The sequence below is a fragment of the Oncorhynchus gorbuscha genome, unplaced genomic scaffold (genome assembly GCF_021184085.1).
Source record: "Oncorhynchus gorbuscha isolate QuinsamMale2020 ecotype Even-year unplaced genomic scaffold, OgorEven_v1.0 Un_scaffold_528, whole genome shotgun sequence".
Taxonomy (NCBI): Eukaryota; Metazoa; Chordata; class Actinopteri; order Salmoniformes; family Salmonidae; genus Oncorhynchus; species Oncorhynchus gorbuscha.
The window spans coordinates 232758-253244 of record NW_025745353.1 but is presented as its reverse complement, the minus strand read 5'-3'; the positions used below and the strand labels follow the sequence as shown (position 1 = coordinate 253244).

General features: G+C 39.4%; 1 protein-coding gene across 1 annotated transcript in view; it reads left to right on the top strand.

Moving 5' to 3' along the window:
* Nucleotides 1-17741, top strand: part of LOC124018474 (lysine-specific demethylase 4C-like) — a 70745-nt gene extending 53004 nt beyond the window's left edge. Inside the window, exons 22-23 of the mRNA XM_046333803.1 lie at nt 2524-2616; nt 17532-17741. Of these exons, the coding sequence (XP_046189759.1) occupies nt 2524-2616; nt 17532-17699 (261 nt within the window). The 3' untranslated portion in view covers nt 17700-17741. The remainder of the gene's footprint in view (nt 1-2523; nt 2617-17531) is intronic.
* The last annotated feature ends 2746 nt before the right edge of the window (nt 17742-20487 follow it).

Here is a 20487-nt window from a genome sequence, read left to right as displayed (position 1 = left end):
GGAACTCACTCAACTTTTGTCATCTTTAGTCCCCTGAACTCGGTGACTTTAACCAGTCTGTAAGTTCTATGTAGAGAGAGAGAGACTGGCAAAGAGAGGGGGAGGATTGAGAAAACAGATGGAGAGATGGCGAGGGAGAGCGTGAGAGATGATGGAGGAGAATGAGGTGACGATGATCTGCATTATTTAAACATGATGAAATATTCACCAAGTCAAGATGGTGGAGAAACAACCACTTAAGTCTCCAGTTTAGTTGAGTTCTCTCTCTGTGGGAACGCCTGTTATGTTGCACAACTGCTTCTGACGCACGGGGGCTGCTCTGTGACGACAGTTTAGAGAGGTGGGGAGAGGTGGATTGAGGTGGAGAGAGGTGGATTGAGGTGGAGAGAGGTGGAGAGAGGTGGGTTGAGGTGGAGAGAGGTGGAGAGAGGTGGGTTGAGGTGGAGAGAGGTGGGTTGAGGTGGAGAGAGGTGGGTTGAGGTGGAGAGAGGTGGAGAGAGGTGGGTTGAGGTGGAGAGAGGTGGAGAGAGGTGGGTTGAGATGGGTTGAGGTGGGGTGGGTTGAGATGGGTTGAGGTGGGGAGGAGAGAGATGGGTTGAGGTGGAGAGAGGTGGGTTGAGGTGGAGAGAGGTGGGTTGAGGTGGAGAGAGGTGGGTTGAGGTGGAGAGAGGTGGATTGAGGTGGAGAGAGGTGGATTGAGGTGGAGAGAGGTGGGTTGAGGTGGAGAGAGGTGGGTTGAGGTGGAGAGAGGTGGAGAGAGGTGGAGAGAGGTGGAGAGAGGTGGGTAGAGGTGGAGAGAGGTGGAGAGAGGTGGAGAGAGGTGGGGAGAGGTGGAGAGAGGTGGGGAGAGGTGGGTTGAGGTGGAGAGAGGTGGGTTGAGGTGGAGAGAGATGGGTTGAGGTGGAGAGCGAGGTGGGTTAAGGTGGAGAGAGGAGGGTTAAGGTGGAGAGAGGTGGAGAGAGGTGGGTTAAGGTGGAGAGGTGGAGAGAGAGAGGTGGGTTAAGGTGGAGAGAGGTGGAGAGAGAGAGGTGGGTTAAGGTGGAGAGAGAGGTGGGTTAAGGTGGAGAGAGGTGGAGAGAGAGGTGGGTTAAGGTGGAGAGAGGTGGAGAGAGAGGTGGGTTGAGTTTGAGAGAGGTGGAGAGAGAGAGGTGGGTTGAGTTTGAGAGAGTTGGAGAGAGAGAGGTGGGATGAGGTGGAGAGAGGTGGGATGAGGTGGAGAGAGGTGGAGAGAGGTGGGTTGAGGTGGAGAGAGGTGGGTTGAGGTGGAGAGAGGTGGGTTGAGGTGGGGAGAGATGGGTTGAGGTGGGGAGAGATGGGTTGAGGTGGGGAGAGATGGGTTGAGGTGACGAGGTGGAGAGAGGTGGGTTGAGGTGGGTTAAGGTGGAGAGAGAGGTGGGTTAAGGTGGAGAGAGGTGGAGAGAGAGAGGTGGGTTAAGGTGGAGAGGGGTGGGTTAAGGTGGAGAGGGGTGGGTTAAGGTGGAGAGGGGTGGGTTAAGGTGGAGAGGGGTGGGTTGAGGTGGAGAGGGGTGGGTTGAGGTGGAGAGGGGTGGGTTGAGGTGGAGAGGGGTGGGTGGAGGTGGAGAGGGGTGGGTTGAGGTGGAGAGGGGTGGGTTGAGGTGGAGAGGGGTGGGTTGAGGTGGAGAGGGGTGGGTTGAGGTGGAGAGGGGTGGGTTGAGGTGGCGAGAGTTGGGTTGAGGTGGCGAGAGGTGGGTTGAGGTGGGTTGAGGTGGCGAGAGGTGGAGAGAGATGGAGAGAGGTGGAGAGAGAGGTGGGTTGAGGTGGAGAGAGGTTGGTTGAGGTGGAGAGAGATGGGTTAAGGTATGTCTAAACCACTCTCTGATGCAGGTGCTGCTCAGTGATACCAGATGGGAGGTTTTATAATGTGTAAATTGTCCCTTTTAATAACTTTGATGGGTAGATGGAGGTTTAATAATATTTAATAACTTTGATAGGTAGATGGAGGTTTAATAATATTTAATAACTTTGATAGGTAGATGGAGGTTTAATAATATTTAATAACTTTGAGAGGTAGATGGAGCTTTAATAATATTTAATAACTTTGATGGGTAGAGGGAGGTTTAATAATATTTAATAACTTTGATGGGTATAGGGCGAGGTTTAATAATATTTAATAACTTTGAGAGGTAGATGGAGATTTAATAATATGTAATAACTTTAAGAGGTAGATGGATAGACAGGAGGTTTAATAGCTTTGATAGTAACTTAACATTAGTATTAAGTAGTGGTCAGATATTAAATAAACATTTCATATAACCACGAGGAAGAGTGTGTAGAAATATATCACATTTACAGACAGAAACGGAATATAACTGGATTATATAATATCCACAGAATAAATTTGTGTGTGTGTGTGTGTGTGTGTGTGTGTGTGTGTGTGTGTGTGTGTGTGTGTGTGTGTGTGTGTGTGTGTGTGTGTGTGTGTGTGTGTGTGTGTGTGTGTGTGTGTGTGTGTGTGTGTGTGTGTGTGTGTGTGTGTGTGTGTGTGTGTGTGTGATTTCCCAGGTGGAGTTTGAGGATGGTTCCCAGGTGGTAGCTAAGCGAGAGGATGTCTATACTCTGGATGAAGACCTTCCCAAAAAGGTGAAAGGGCGACTCGTAAGTACTGTACTCGCTAAACATCTACTGGCCTGTGTGGTCCTGCATGGTTTATAGGGTGATATGATGCTATTATACACTACATGACCAAAGGTATGTGGATAGATATAGATATATACTATACTAGACTGTATAGACTCTGATCTATATACTATACTGACTGTATGGACTCTGATCTATATACTATACTAGACTGACTGTATAGACTCTGATCTATATACTAGACTGACTGTATGGACTCTGATCTATATACTATACTAGACTGACTGTATAGACTCTGATCTATATACTATACTAGACTGACTGTATATACTATACTAGACTGACTGTATATACTAGACTGACTGTATCTACTATACTAGACTGACTGTATCTACTAGACTGACTGTATCTACTATACTAGACTGACTGTATATACTATACTAGACTGACTGTATATACTAGACTGACTGTATCTACTATACTAGACTGACTGTATCTACTAGACTGACTGTATCTACTATACTAGACTGACTGTATCTACTATACTAGACTGACTGTATCTACTATACTAGACTGACTGTATCTACTATACTAGACTGACTGTATCTACTATACTAGACTGACTGTATATACTAGACTGACTGTATCTACTATACTAGACTGACTGTATCTACTAGACTGACTGTATCTACTATACTAGACTGACTGTATCTACTATACTAGACTGACTGTATCTACTATACTAGACTGACTGTATCTACTAGACTGACTGTATCTACTATACTAGACTGACGGTATCTACTATACTAGACTGACTGTATCTACTAGACTGACTGTATCTACTAGACTGACTGTATCTACTATACTAGAATGATTGTATCTACTATACTAGACTGACTGTATCTACTAGACTGACTGTATCTACTATACTAGACTGACTGTATATACTATACTAGACTGACTGTATCTACTATACTAGACTGACTGTATCTACTATACTAGACTGACTGTATCTACTATACTAGACTGACTGTATCTACTAGACTAGACTGACTGTATCTACTAGACTGACTGTATCTACTAGACTGACTGTATCTACTATACTAGACTGACTGTATCTACTATACTAGACTGACTGTATCTACTAGACTGACTGTATCTACTATACTAGACTGACTGTATCTACTATACTAGACTGACTGTATATACTATACTAGACTGACTGTATATACTATACTAGACTGACTGTATCTACTATACTAGACTGACTGTATCTACTAGACTGACTGTATATACTATACTAGACTGACTGTATATACTATACTAGACTGACTGTATCTACTATACTAGACTGACTGTATCTACTATACTAGACTGACTGTATCTACTATACTAGACTGACTGTATATACTATACTAGACTGACTGTATATACTAGACTGACTGTATCTACTATACTAGACTGACTGTATCTACTATACTAGACTGACTGTATCTACTAGACTGACTGTATCTACTATATTAGACTGACTGTATCTACTATACTAGACTGACTGTATCTACTATACTAGACTGACTGTATCTACTATACTAGACTGACTGTATCTACTAGACTAGACTGACTGTATCTACTAGACTGACTGTATCTACTAGACTGACTGTATCTACTATACTAGACTGACTGTATCTACTATACTAGACTGACTGTATCTACTAGACTGACTGTATCTACTATACTAGACTGACTGTATCTACTATACTAGACTGACTGTATCTACTATACTAGACTGACTGTATATACTATACTAGACTGACTGTATATACTATACTAGACTGACTGTATCTACTATACTAGACTGACTGTATCTACTAGACTGACTGTATATACTATACTAGACTGACTGTATATACTATACTAGACTGGCTGTATCTACTATACTAGACTGACTGTATCTACTATACTAGACTGACTGTATCTACTATACTAGACTGACTGTATATACTATACTAGACTGACTGTATATACTAGACTGACTGTATCTACTATACTAGACTGACTGTATCTACTATACTAGACTGACTGTATCTACTATACTAGACTGACTGTATCTACTATACTAGACTGACTGTATCTACTATACTAGACTGACTGTATCTACTAGACTAGACTGACTGTATATACTAGACTGACTGTATCTACTATACTAAACTGACTGAATCTACTATACTAGACTGACTGTATCTACTATACTAGACTGACTGTATCTACTAGACTAGACTGACTGTATATACTAGACTGACTGTATCTACTATACTAGACTGACTGTATATACTAGACTGACTGTATCTACTATACTAGACTGACTGTATATACTATACTAGACTGACTGTATATACTAGACTGACTGTATCTACTAGACTGACTGTATATACTATACTAGACTGACTGTATATACTATACTAGACTGACTCTATCTACTATACTAGACTGACTGTATCTACTAGACTGACTGTATCTACTATACTAGACTGACTGTATATACTAGACTGACTGTATATACTATACTAGACTGACTGTATATACTATACTAGACTGACTCTATCTACTATACTAGACTGACTGTATATACTATACTAGACTGACTGTATATACTATACTAGACTGACTGTATCTACTATACTAGACTGACTGTATCTACTATACTGACTGTATATACTATACTGACTGTATTTACTATACTAGACTGACTGTATTTACTATACTAGACTGACTGTATCTACTATACTAGACTGACTGTATCTACTATACTAGACTGACTGTATCTACTAGACTGACTGTATCTACTATACTAGACTGACTGTATCTACTAGACTGACTGTATCTACTATACTAGACTGACTGTATCTACTATACTAGACTGACTGTATCTACTATACTGACTGTATATACTATACTGACTGTATTTACTATACTAGACTGACTGTATTTACTATACTAGACTGACTGTATCTACTATACTAGACTGACTGTATCTACTATACTAGACTGACTGTATCTACTAGACTGACTGTATCTACTATACTAGACTGACTGTATCTACTAGACTGACTGTATCTACTATACTAGACTGACTGTATCTACTATACTAGACTGACTGTATCTACTAGACTGACTGTATCTACTATACTAGACTGACTGTATATACTATACTAGACTGACTGTATATACTATACTAGACTGACTGTATATACTATACTAGACTGACTGTATCTACTATACTAGACTGACTGTATCTACTATACTGACTGTATATACTATACTGACTGTATTTACTATACTAGACTGACTGTATTTACTATACTAGACTGACTGTATCTACTATACTAGACTGACTGTATCTACTATACTAGACTGACTGTATCTACTATACTAGACTGACTGTATCTACTATACTAGACTGACTGTATCTACTAGACTGACTGTATCTACTATACTAGACTGACTGTATCTACTAGACTGACTGTATCTACTATACTAGACTGACTGTATCTACTATACTAGACTGACTGTATCTACTAGACTGACTGTATCTACTATACTAGACTGACTGTATCTACTATACTAGACTGACTGTATCTACAATACTAGACTGACTGTATCTACAATACTAGACTGACTGTATCTACTATACTAGACTGACTGTATCTACTATACTAGACTGACTGTATCTACAATACTAGACTGACTGTATCTACAATACTAGACTGACTGTATCTACTATACTAGACTGACTGTATCTACTATACTAGACTGACTGTATCTACTAGACTGACTGTATCTACTAGACTAGACTGACTGTATCTACTATACTAGACTGACTGTATCTACTATACTAGACTGACTGTATATACTATACTAGACTGACTGTATATACTATACTGACTGTATATACTATACTAGACTGACTGTATTTACTATACTAGACTGACTGTATCTACTATACTAGACTGACTGTATCTACTAGACTGACTGTATCTACTAGACTGACTGTATATACTATACTAGACTGACTGTATCTACTAGACTGACTGTATCTACTAGACTGACTGTATCTACTATACTAGACTGACTGTATATACTAGACTGACTGTATCTACTATACTAGACTGACTGTATCTACTATACTAGACTGACTGTATCTACTAGACTGACTATCTACTAGACTGACTGTATATACTAGACTGACTGTATCTACTATACTAGACTGACTGTATCTACTATACTAGACTGACTGTATCTACTAGACTGACTGTATATACTAGACTGACTGTATCTACTATACTAGACTGACTGTATCTACTATACTAGACTGACTGTATCTACTATACTAGACTGACTGTATCTACTAGACTGACTGTATATACTATACTAGACTGACTGTATCTACTAGACTGACTGTATATACTATACTAGACTGACTGTATCTACTATACTAGACTGACTGTATCTACTATACTAGACTGACTGTATATACTATACTAGACTGACTGTATCTACTATACTAGACTGACTGTATCTACTATACTAGACTGACTGTATCTACTATACTAGACTGACTGTATATACTATACTAGACTGACTGTATCTACTAGACTGACTGTATCTACTATACTAGACTGACTGTATCTACTATACTAGACTGACTGTATCTACTATACTAGACTGACTGTATCTACTATACTAGACTGACTGTATATACTATACTAGACTGACTGTATATACTATACTAGACTGACTGTATCTACTATACTAGACTGACTGTATCTACTAGACTGACTGTATATACTATACTAGACTGACTGTATATACTATACTAGACTGACTGTATCTACTATACTAGACTGACTGTATCTACTATACTAGACTGACTGTATCTACTATACTAGACTGACTGTATATACTATACTAGACTGACTGTATATACTAGACTGACTGTATCTACTATACTAGACTGACTGTATCTACTATACTAGACTGACTGTATCTACTATACTAGACTGACTGTATCTACTATACTAGACTGACTGTATCTACTATACTAGACTGACTGTATCTACTATACTAGACTGACTGTATCTACTAGACTAGACTGACTGTATATACTAGACTGACTGTATCTACTATACTAGACTGACTGAATCTACTATACTAGACTGACTGTATCTACTATACTAGACTGACTGTATCTACTAGACTAGACTGACTGTATATACTAGACTGACTGTATCTACTATACTAGACTGACTGTATATACTAGACTGACTGTATCTACTATACTAGACTGACTGTATATACTATACTAGACTGACTGTATATACTAGACTGACTGTATCTACTATACTAGACTGACTGTATATACTAGACTGACTGTATATACTATACTAGACTGACTGTATATACTATACTAGACTGACTCTATCTACTATACTAGACTGACTGTATATACTATACTAGACTGACTGTATATACTATACTAGACTGACTGTATCTACTATACTAGACTGACTGTATCTACTATACTGACTGTATATACTATACTGACTGTATTTACTATACTAGACTGACTGTATTTACTATACTAGACTGACTGTATCTACTATACTAGACTGACTGTATCTACTATACTAGACTGACTGTATCTACTAGACTGACTGTATCTACTATACTAGACTGACTGTATCTACTAGACTGACTGTATCTACTATACTAGACTGACTGTATCTACTATACTAGACTGACTGTATCTACTATACTAGACTGACTGTATCTACTATACTGACTGTATATACTATACTGACTGTATTTACTATACTAGACTGACTGTATTTACTATACTAGACTGACTGTATCTACTATACTAGACTGACTGTATCTACTATACTAGACTGACTGTATCTACTAGACTGACTGTATCTACTATACTAGACTGACTGTATCTACTAGACTGACTGTATCTACTATACTAGACTGACTGTATCTACTATACTAGACTGACTGTATCTACTAGACTGACTGTATCTACTATACTAGACTGACTGTATATACTATACTAGACTGACTGTATATACTATACTAGACTGACTGTATATACTATACTAGACTGACTGTATCTACTATACTAGACTGACTGTATCTACTATACTGACTGTATATACTAGACTGACTGTATTTACTATACTAGACTGACTGTATTTACTATACTAGACTGACTGTATCTACTATACTAGACTGACTGTATCTACTATACTAGACTGACTGTATCTACTATACTAGACTGACTGTATCTACTATACTAGACTGACTGTATCTACTATACTAGACTGACTGTATCTACTATACTAGACTGACTGTATCTACTATACTAGACTGACTGTATCTACTAGACTGACTGTATCTACTATACTAGACTGACTGTATATACTATACTAGACTGACTGTATCTACTATACTAGACTGACTGTATATACTATACTAGACTGACTGTATCTACTATACTAGACTGACTGTATCTACTATACTAGACTGACTGTATCTACTATACTAGACTGACTGTATCTACTATACTAGACTGACTGTATCTACTATACTAGACTGACTGTATCTACTATACTAGACTGACTGTATCTACAATACTAGACTGACTGTATCTACTATACTAGACTGACTGTATCTACTATACTAGACTGACTGTATCTACTAGACTGACTGTATCTACTATACTAGACTGACTGTATCTACTATACTAGACTGACTGTATATACTATACTAGACTGACTGTATATACTATACTGACTGTATATACTATACTAGACTGACTGTATTTACTATACTAGACTGACTGTATCTACTATACTAGACTGACTGTATCTACTAGACTGACTGTATCTACTAGACTGACTGTATATACTATACTAGACTGACTGTATCTACTAGACTGACTGTATCTACTAGACTGACTGTATCTACTATACTAGACTGACTGTATATACTAGACTGACTGTATCTACTATACTAGACTGACTGTATCTACTAGACTGACTATCTACTAGACTGACTGTATATACTAGACTGACTGTATCTACTATACTAGACTGACTGTATCTACTATACTAGACTGACTGTATCTACTAGACTGACTGTATCTACTAGACTGACTGTATCTACTATACTAGACTGACTGTATCTACTATACTAGACTGACTGTATCTACTATACTAGACTGACTGTATCTACTAGACTGACTGTATATACTATACTAGACTGACTGTATCTACTAGACTGACTGTATATACTATACTAGACTGACTGTATCTACTATACTAGACTGACTGTATCTACTATACTAGACTGACTGTATATACTATACTAGACTGACTGTATCTACTATACTAGACTGACTGTATATACTATACTAGACTGACTGTATCTACTATACTAGACTGACTGTATATACTATACTAGACTGACTGTATATACTATACTAGACTGACTGTATCTATACTAGACTGACTGTATCTACTAGACTGACTGTATCTACTAGACTGACTGTATCTACTATACTAGACTGACTGTATCTACTATACTAGACTGACTGTATCTACTATACTAGACTGACTGTATCTACTAGACTGACTGTATCTACTAGACTGACTGTATCTACTATACTAGACTGACTGTATCTACTATACTAGACTGACTGTATCTACTAGACTGACTGTATATACTAGACTGACTGTATCTACTAGACTGACTGTATCTACTATACTAGACTGACTGTATCTACTATACTAGACTGACTGTATATACTATACTAGACTGACTGTATCTACTATACTAGACTGACTGTATCTACTATACTAGACTGACTGTATATACTAGACTGACTGTATATACTATACTAGACTGACTGTATCTACTATACTAGACTGACTGTATCTACTATACTAGACTGACTGTATATACTATACTAGACTGACTGTATGGACTCGGATCTATATACTATACTAGACTGACTGTATCTACTATACTAGACTGACTGTATCTACTATACTAGACTGACTGTATATACTATACTAGACTGACTGTATATACTATACTAGACTGACTGTATCTACTATACTAGACTGACTGTATCTACTATACTAGACTGACTGTATCTACTATACTAGACTGACTGTATCTACAATACTAGACTGACTGTATATACTATACTAGACTGACTGTATATACTATACTAGACTGTATCTACTAGACTGACTGTATCTACTATACTAGACTGACTGTATCTACTATACTAGACTGACTGTATCTACTAGACTGACTGTATCTACTAAACTGACTGTATCTACTATACTAGACTGACTGTATCTACTATACTAGACTGACTGTATCTACTATACTAGACTGACTGTATCTACTATACTAGACTGACTGTATCTACTATACTAGACTGACTGTATCTACTAGACTGACTGTATCTACTATACTAGACTGACTGTATCTACTATACTAGACTGACTGTATCTACTATACTAGACTGACTGTATCTACTAGACTGACTGTATATACTAGACTGACTGTATATACTATACTAGACTGGCTGTATCTACTAGACTGACTGTATCTACTAGACTGACTGTATATACTATACTAGACTGACTGTATATACTATACTAGACTGACTGTATATACTATACTAGACTGACTGTATATACTATACTAGACTGACTGTATATACTAGACTGACTGTATATACTATACTAGACTGACTGTATCTACTATACTAGACTGACTGTATATACTATACTAGACTGACTGTATCTACTATACTAGACTGACTGTATCTACTATACTAGACTGACTGTATCTACTAGACTGACTGTATCTACTAAACTGACTGTATATACTATACTGACTGTATTTACTATACTAGACTGACTGTATTTACTATACTAGACTGACTGTATCTACTATACTAGACTGACTGTATCTACTATACTAGACTGACTGTATCTACTAGACTGACTGTATCTACTATACTAGACTGACTGTATCTACTAGACTGACTGTATCTACTATACTAGACTGACTGTATCTACTATACTAGACTGACTGTATCTACTATACTAGACTGACTGTATCTACTATACTGACTGTATATACTATACTGACTGTATTTACTATACTAGACTGACTGTATTTACTATACTAGACTGACTGTATCTACTATACTAGACTGACTGTATCTACTATACTAGACTGACTGTATCTACTAGACTGACTGTATCTACTATACTAGACTGACTGTATCTACTAGACTGACTGTATCTACTATACTAGACTGACTGTATCTACTATACTAGACTGACTGTATCTACTAGACTGACTGTATCTACTATACTAGACTGACTGTATATACTATACTAGACTGACTGTATATACTATACTAGACTGACTGTATATACTATACTAGACTGACTGTATCTACTATACTAGACTGACTGTATCTACTATACTGACTGTATATACTATACTGACTGTATTTACTATACTAGACTGACTGTATTTACTATACTAGACTGACTGTATCTACTATACTAGACTGACTGTATCTACTATACTAGACTGACTGTATCTACTAGACTGACTGTATCTACTATACTAGACTGACTGTATCTACTAGACTGACTGTATCTACTATACTAGACTGACTGTATCTACTATACTAGACTGACTGTATCTACTAGACTGACTGTATCTACTATACTAGACTGACTGTATATACTATACTAGACTGACTGTATCTACTATACTAGACTGACTGTATATACTATACTAGACTGACTGTATATACTATACTAGACTGACTGTATCTACAATACTAGACTGACTGTATCTACTATACTAGACTGACTGTATCTACTATACTAGACTGACTGTATCTACTATACTAGACTGACTGTATCTACAATACTAGACTGACTGTATCTACTATACTAGACTGACTGTATCTACTATACTAGACTGACTGTATCTACTATACTAGACTGACTGTATCTACTAGACTGACTGTATCTACTATACTAGACTGACTGTATCTACTATACTAGACTGACTGTATCTACTATACTAGACTGACTGTATCTACTATACTAGACTGACTGTATATACTATACTAGACTGACTGTATATACTATACTGACTGTATATACTATACTAGACTGACTGTATTTACTATACTAGACTGACTGTATCTACTAGACTGACTGTATCTACTAGACTGACTGTATCTACTAGACTGACTGTATATACTATACTAGACTGACTGTATCTACTAGACTGACTGTATCTACTAGACTGACTGTATCTACTATACTAGACTGACTGTATATACTAGACTGACTGTATCTACTATACTAGACTGACTGTATCTACTAGACTGACTATCGACTAGACTGACTGTATATACTAGACTGACTGTATCTACTATACTAGACTGACTGTATCTACTATACTAGACTGACTGTATCTACTAGACTGACTGTATATACTAGACTGACTGTATCTACTATACTAGACTGACTGTATCTACTATACTAGACTGACTGTATCTACTATACTAGACTGACTGTATCTACTATACTAGACTGACTGTATCTACTAGACTGACTGTATCTACTAGACTGACTGTATATACTATACTAGACTGACTGTATCTACTATACTAGACTGACTGTATCTACTATACTAGACTGACTGTATATACTATACTAGACTGACTGTATCTACTATACTAGACTGACTGTATCTACTATACTAGACTGACTGTATCTACTATACTAGACTGACTGTATCTACTATACTAGACTGACTGTATCTACTATACTAGACTGACTGTATATACTATACTAGACTGACTGTATCTACTAGACTGACTGTATCTACTAGACTGACTGTATCTACTATACTGACTGTATCTACTATACTAGACTGACTGTATCTACTATACTAGACTGACTGTATCTACTATACTAGACTGACTGTATCTACTATACTAGACTGACTGTATATACTAGACTGACTGTATATACTATACTAGACTGACTGTATCTACTATACTAGACTGACTGTATCTACTATACTAGACTGACTGTATATACTATACTAGACTGACTGTATGGACTCGGATCTATATACTATACTAGACTGACTGTATCTACTATACTAGACTGACTGTATCTACTATACTAGACTGACTGTATATACTATACTAGACGGACTATCTACTATACTAGACTGACTGTATCTACTATACTAGACTGACTGTATATACTATACTAGACTGACTGTATCTACTATACTAGACTGACTGTATCTACTATACTAGACTGACTGTATCTACAATACTAGACTGACTGTATATACTATACTAGACTGACTGTATATACTATACTAGACTGTATCTACTAGACTGACTGTATCTACTATACTAGACTGACTGTATCTACTATACTAGACTGACTGTATCTACTAGACTGACTGTATCTACTAAACTGACTGTATCTACTATACTAGACTGACTGTATCTACTATACTAGACTGACTGTATCTACTATACTAGACTGACTGTATCTACTATACTAGACTGACTGTATCTACTATACTAGACTGACTGTATCTACTAGACTGACTGTATCTACTAGACTGACTGTATCTACTATACTAGACTGACTGTATCTACTATACTAGACTGACTGTATCTACTATACTAGACTGACTGTATCTACTAGACTGACTGTATATACTAGACTGACTGTATATACTATACTAGACTGGCTGTATCTACTAGACTGGCTGTATCTACTAGACTGACTGTATATACTATACTAGACTGACTGTATATACTATACTAGACTGACTGTATATACTATACTAGACTGACTGTATATACTATACTAGACTGACTGTATATACTAGACTGACTGTATATACTATACTAGACTGACTGTATATACTATACTAGACTGACTGTATCTACTATACTAGACTGACTGTATATACTATACTAGACTGACTGTATCTACTATACTAGACTGACTGTATCTACTATACTAGACTGACTGTATCTACTATACTAGACTGACTGTATATACTATACTAGACTGACTGTATGGACTCGGATCTATATACTATACTAGACTGACTGTATCTACTATACTAGACTGACTGTATCTACTATACTAGACTGACTGTATCTACTATACTAGACTGACTATCTACTATACTAGACTGACTGTATCTACTATACTAGACTGACTGTATCTACTATACTAGACTGACTGTATCTACTATACTAGACTGTATCTACTAGACTGGCTGTATCTACTATACTAGACTGACTGTATCTACTATACTAGACTGACTGTATATACTATACTAGACTGTATCTACTAGACTGACTGTATCTACTATACTAGACTGACTGTATCTACTATACTAGACTGACTGTATCTACTAGACTGACTGTATCTACTAAACTGACTGTATCTACTATACTAGACTGACTGTATCTACTATACTAGACTGACTGTATCTACTATACTAGACTGACTGTATCTACTATACTAGACTGACTGTATCTACTAGACTGACTGTATCTACTATACTAGACTGACTGTATCTACTATACTAGACTGACTGTATCTACTATACTAGACTGACTGTATCTACTAGACTGACTGTATATACTAGACTGACTGTATATACTATACTAGACTGGCTGTATCTACTAGACTGGCTGTATCTACTAGACTGACTGTATATACTATACTAGACTGACTGTATATACTATACTAGACTGACTGTATATACTATACTAGACTGACTGTATATACTAGACTGACTGTATATACTATACTAGACTGACTGTATCTACTATACTAGACTGACTGTATCTACTAGACTGACTGTATCTACTAGACTGACTGTATCTACTATACTAGACTGACTGTATCTACTATACTAGACTGACTGTATCTACTATACTAGACTGACTGTATATACTAGACTGACTGTATCTACTATACTAGACTGGCTGTATCTACTAGACTGGCTGTATCTACTAGACTGACTGTATATACTATACTAGACTGACTGTATATACTATACTAGACTGACTGTATCTACTATACTGACTGTATCTACTATACTAGACTGACTGTATGGACTCTGATCTATGTACCACATTTGTACCTGTATGTTTATCACCTTCTCTCCTCTCTCTCCTCTCTCTCCTCTCTCTCTCCTCTCTCTCTCTCCTCTCTCTCTCTCCTCTCTCTCTCCTCTCTCTCCTCTCTCTCTCCTCCCTCTCTCCTCCCTCTCCTCCCTCTCCTCCTTCTCTCCCCCCCTCTCCTCCCCTCTCTTCTTCTCCTCCCTCTCCTCCCTCTCTTTCTTCTCCTCCCTCTCCTCCCTCTCTTTCTTCTCCTCCCTCTCCTCCCTCTCCTCCCTCTCCTTCCTCTCCTCCCTCTCCTCCCTCTCCTTCCTCTTCTCCCTCTCCTCCCTCTCCTTCCTCTTCTCCCTCTCCTCCCTCTCCTTCTCTCCTCCCTCTCCTTCTCTCCTCCCTCTCCTCCCTCTCCTTCTCTCCTCCCTCTCCTTATCTACTCCCTCTCCTCCCTCTCCTTCTCTCCTTCTCTCCTCCCTCTCCTTCTCTCCTCCCTCTCCTTCTCTCCTCCCTCTCCTTCTCTCCTTCTCTCCTCCCTCTCCTTCTCTCCTCCCTCTCCTTCTCTCCTCCCTCTCCTTCTCTCCTCCCTCTCCTCTCTCTCCTCCCTCTCCTCTCTCCTCTCTCTCCTCCCTCTGTCCTCCCTCTGTCCTCCCTCTGTCCTCCCTCTGTCCTCCCTCTGTCCTCCCTCTGTCCTCCCTCTCTCCTCCCTCTCTTTCTTCTCCTCCCTCTCTTTCTTCTCCTCCCTCTCTTTCTTCTCCTCCCTCTCCTTCTCTCCTCCCTCTCCTTTCTCTCCTCCCTCTCTCCTCTCTCTCCTCCCTCTGTCCTCCCTCTGTCCTCCCTCTCCTCCCTATCTTTCTTCTCCTCCCTCTCTTTCTTCTCCTCCCTCTCCTCTCCTCTCCCTCTCCCCTCTCTCCTCCCTCTCCTTATCTCCTCCCTCTCCTTATCTCCTCCCTCTCCTTATCTCCTCCCTCTCCTTATCTCCTCCCTCTCCTTCTCTCCTCCCTCTCCCCTCTCTCCTCCCTCTCCCTTCTCTCCTCCCTTTCCTTCTCTCCTCCCTCTCCCTCTCTCCTTCTCTCCTCCCTCTCCCTCTCTCCTTCTCTCCTCCCTCTCCTTCTCTCCTCCCTCTCCTTCTCTCCTCCCTCTCCTTCTCTCCTCCCTCTCCTTCTCTCCTCCCTCTCCTTCTCTCCTCCCTCTCCTTCTCTCCTCCCTCTCCTTCTCTCCTCCCTCTCCTTCTCTCCTCCCTCTCCTTCTCTCCTCTCTCTCCTCCCTCTCTCCTCCCTCTCTCCTCTCCTCTCTCCTTTTCTCCTCTCTCTCCTCTCTCCTCTCCTCTCTCTCCCTCTCTCTCCTCCCTCTTTTTCTCTCTCTCTCTCTCCTCCCTCCTTCTCTCCTCCCTCTCTCCTTCTCTCCTCCTTCTCTCCTCCCTCTCCTTCTCTCCTCCCTCTCCTTCTCTCCTCCCTCTCCTTCTCTCCTCCCTTTCCTTCTCTCCTCTCCTCTCTCCTTTTCTCCTCTCTCTCCTCTCTCCTCCCTCTCCTCTCTCTCTCCTCCATCTTTTTCTCTCCTCTCTCTCTCCTCCCTCTCCTCTCCTTCTCTCTCCTCTCTCTCCTCTCTCTCCTCTCTCTCCTCTCTCTCCTCTCCTCCCTCTCCTTCTCTCCAGTCGACGGCCTCCAGCATGCGTTTCCAGGACGCCTTCTTCACGACCCAGGGAGAGAGGAAGAGACAGAGAACGCCCAACTCCCGTTTCCAGAAAGACTATGTGGCCCTCCCAGGCCTCCTTACCGCCAGCCAGAGCACATGGGAACCCCGCAGTCCTAAAGGGAAATGATAGAATGATAGAGGGGTGGAGAGGTGGTTGGAGTGATGACAAATGAATGCACTGATGTATGTGTGTGTGTGTGTGTGTGTGTGTGTGTGTGTGTGTGTGTGTGTGTGTGTGTGTGTGTGTGTGTGTGTGTGTGTGTGTGTGTGTGTGTGTGTGTGTGTGTGTGTGTGTGTGTGGGGGGGGGTAGGAAAGAGGACTGGGCCGAGGACAATTTTGATTGGACTGTATTGTCCTGAAGAAAGGTTATCATGTGTTGTGGTGGTTACCCAGTGCTTTCTCATAAGTCGGGGAATTTAAAACAACGACAACAAATATTTGTCACCTGAGTTGCGTTTTTTTTTTTTATAATAAAAAGACAAACACACGTTTTTCTTTGTATATTTACAAAAACAGAGCTTCTTTTTTCTTCTTTCTAAACAACCCTACAATACAATGGAATCTGTTGTAATCTACATGAGGATTTGGAATCTGTTGTGTCTACATGGAATCTGTTGTAATCTACATGGAATCTGTTGTAATCTACATGAGGATTTGGAATCTGTTGTGTCTACATGAGGATTTGGAATCTGTTGTGTCTACATGAGGATTTGGAATCTGTTGTGTCTACATGAGGATTTGGAATCTGTTGTGTCTACATGAGGATTTGGAATCTGTTGTGTCTACATGAGGATTTGGAATCTGTTGTGTCTACATGAGGATTTGGAATCTGTTGTGTCTACATGAGGATTTGGAATCTGTTGTGTCTACATGAGGATTTGGAATCTGTTGTGTCTACATGAGGATTTGGAATCTGTTGTGTCTACATGAGGATTTGGAATCTGTTGTGTCTACATGAGGATTTGGAATCTGTTGTGTCTACATGAGGATTTATTTTTAATATAAATGCATCCCCAGTCCCCAAATGGCACCCTATTCCCTATATACTGTGCCCTGGTTTGAAAGTAGTGCACTTCTATAAGGGAATAGGGTGCTATTTGGGAGGCTGTCCCAGTGTTTTCCCTCTCCGCATGTCAGCTGTCGTCTGCTACTTCTCCTCGGCCGCGTCTCCATACTCTCAGAGCGGCTTCCTCTCCTCATGTCCTTGTATACTCGTCTCCTTTCCTTGTATCCTCCATTTCACACTGACCCGAAAGGACTGGACAGGTGAAGGCGAACACACGAAAGACATCGGCCGTTTTTGATATTGCTTTAATTTGTCTGGGTCTTGATCAGATCAGTGCAGATTAAGTCGAGGGGTTGAGGAAAAAGGAGACGAGAAGAGGAAGCAACCAGAGTTGCTACTGTCGCTGTGTTGAATAAAAAACACGGTGATCTAATTATTTAATTTAATATTTGTATTTATTTTGGGGGCTTTCAAAAAAGTATTGCTAACTGCTGTAAGGAAAACAATAAATAAATTCCATGTCCTGCTTTGTTTGTTTTGATTTGATGAGGCAGGAGTGAGCGTGTTGTATAGGTAGAATAAATGATTTGACGAGGCAGGAGTGAGCGTGTTGTTGTATAGGTAGAATAAATGATTTGACGAGGCAGGAGTGAGCGTGTTGTTGTATAGGTAGAATAAATGATTTGACGAGGCAGGAGTGAGCGTGTTGTATAGGTAGAATGAATGATTTGATGAGGCAGGAGTGAGCGTGTTGTTGTATAGGTAGAATGAATGATTTGATGAGGCAGGAGTGAGCGTGTTGTATAGGTAGAATGAATGATTTGATGAGGCAGGAGTGAGTGTGTTGTATAGGTAGAATGAATGATTTGATGAGGCAGGAGTGAGTGTGTTGTATAGGTAGAATGAAGAGCCTTGACTGGGGTTAGAACCTACAACCATGCTGCAGAGCCTTGACTGGGGTTAGAACCTACAACCATGCTGCAGAGCCTTGACTGGGGTTAGAACCTACAACCATGCTGCAGAGCCTTGACTGGGGTTAGAACCTACAACCATGCTGCAGAGCCTTGACTGGGGTTAGAACCTACAACCATGCTGCAGATCCTTGACTGGGGTTAGAACCTACAACCATGCTGCAGAACCTTGACTGGGGTTAGAACCTACAACCATGCTGCAGAACCTTGACTGGGGTTAGAACCTACAACCATGCTGCAGAACCTTGACTGGGGTTAGAACCTACAACCATTCTCCAGAGAGTCTTGCTCAGGGTTGGAGCCTACAACTCCTTTCTTATGGAGCACCCCCAGACAGAGATGCCAGAGTCCTGAGCCTGTCACTCACTCTCAATCTTGGTTCAAGTCATGAGCTTGTCATTTTTGGCCCCTCCCCATTTCTTCATGACAAATGTCGTCAGAGATCTGCTCCAGGTGTAAAGGAGCTATTGGCTTTGTGTTTTGGCTCTTGCCCCTGAAGTGTAGGGTTGCCGGGACAGGGTTGATCAGTGTGGTTCCAGCTCTCACAGATGTTTCTCAAATTTCAAAGTGTTTTATGTTAAGGTTAAGGCATTAACTCTGAATGTTTTATGTTAAGGTTAAGGCATTAACTCTGAATGTTTTATGTTAAGGTTAAGGCATTAACTCTGAATGTTTTATGTTAAGATTAAGGCATTAACTCTGAATGTTTTATGTTAAGGTTAAGGCATTAACTCTGAATGTTTTATGTTAAGGTTAAGGCATTAACTCTGAATGTTTTATGTTAAGGTTAAGGCATTAACTCTGAATGTTTTATGTTAAGGTTAAGGCATTAACTCAGAATGTTTTATGTTAAGGTTAAGGCATTAACTCTGAATGTTTTATGTTAAGGTTAAGGCATTAACTCTGAATGTTTTATGTTAAGGTTAAGGCATTAACT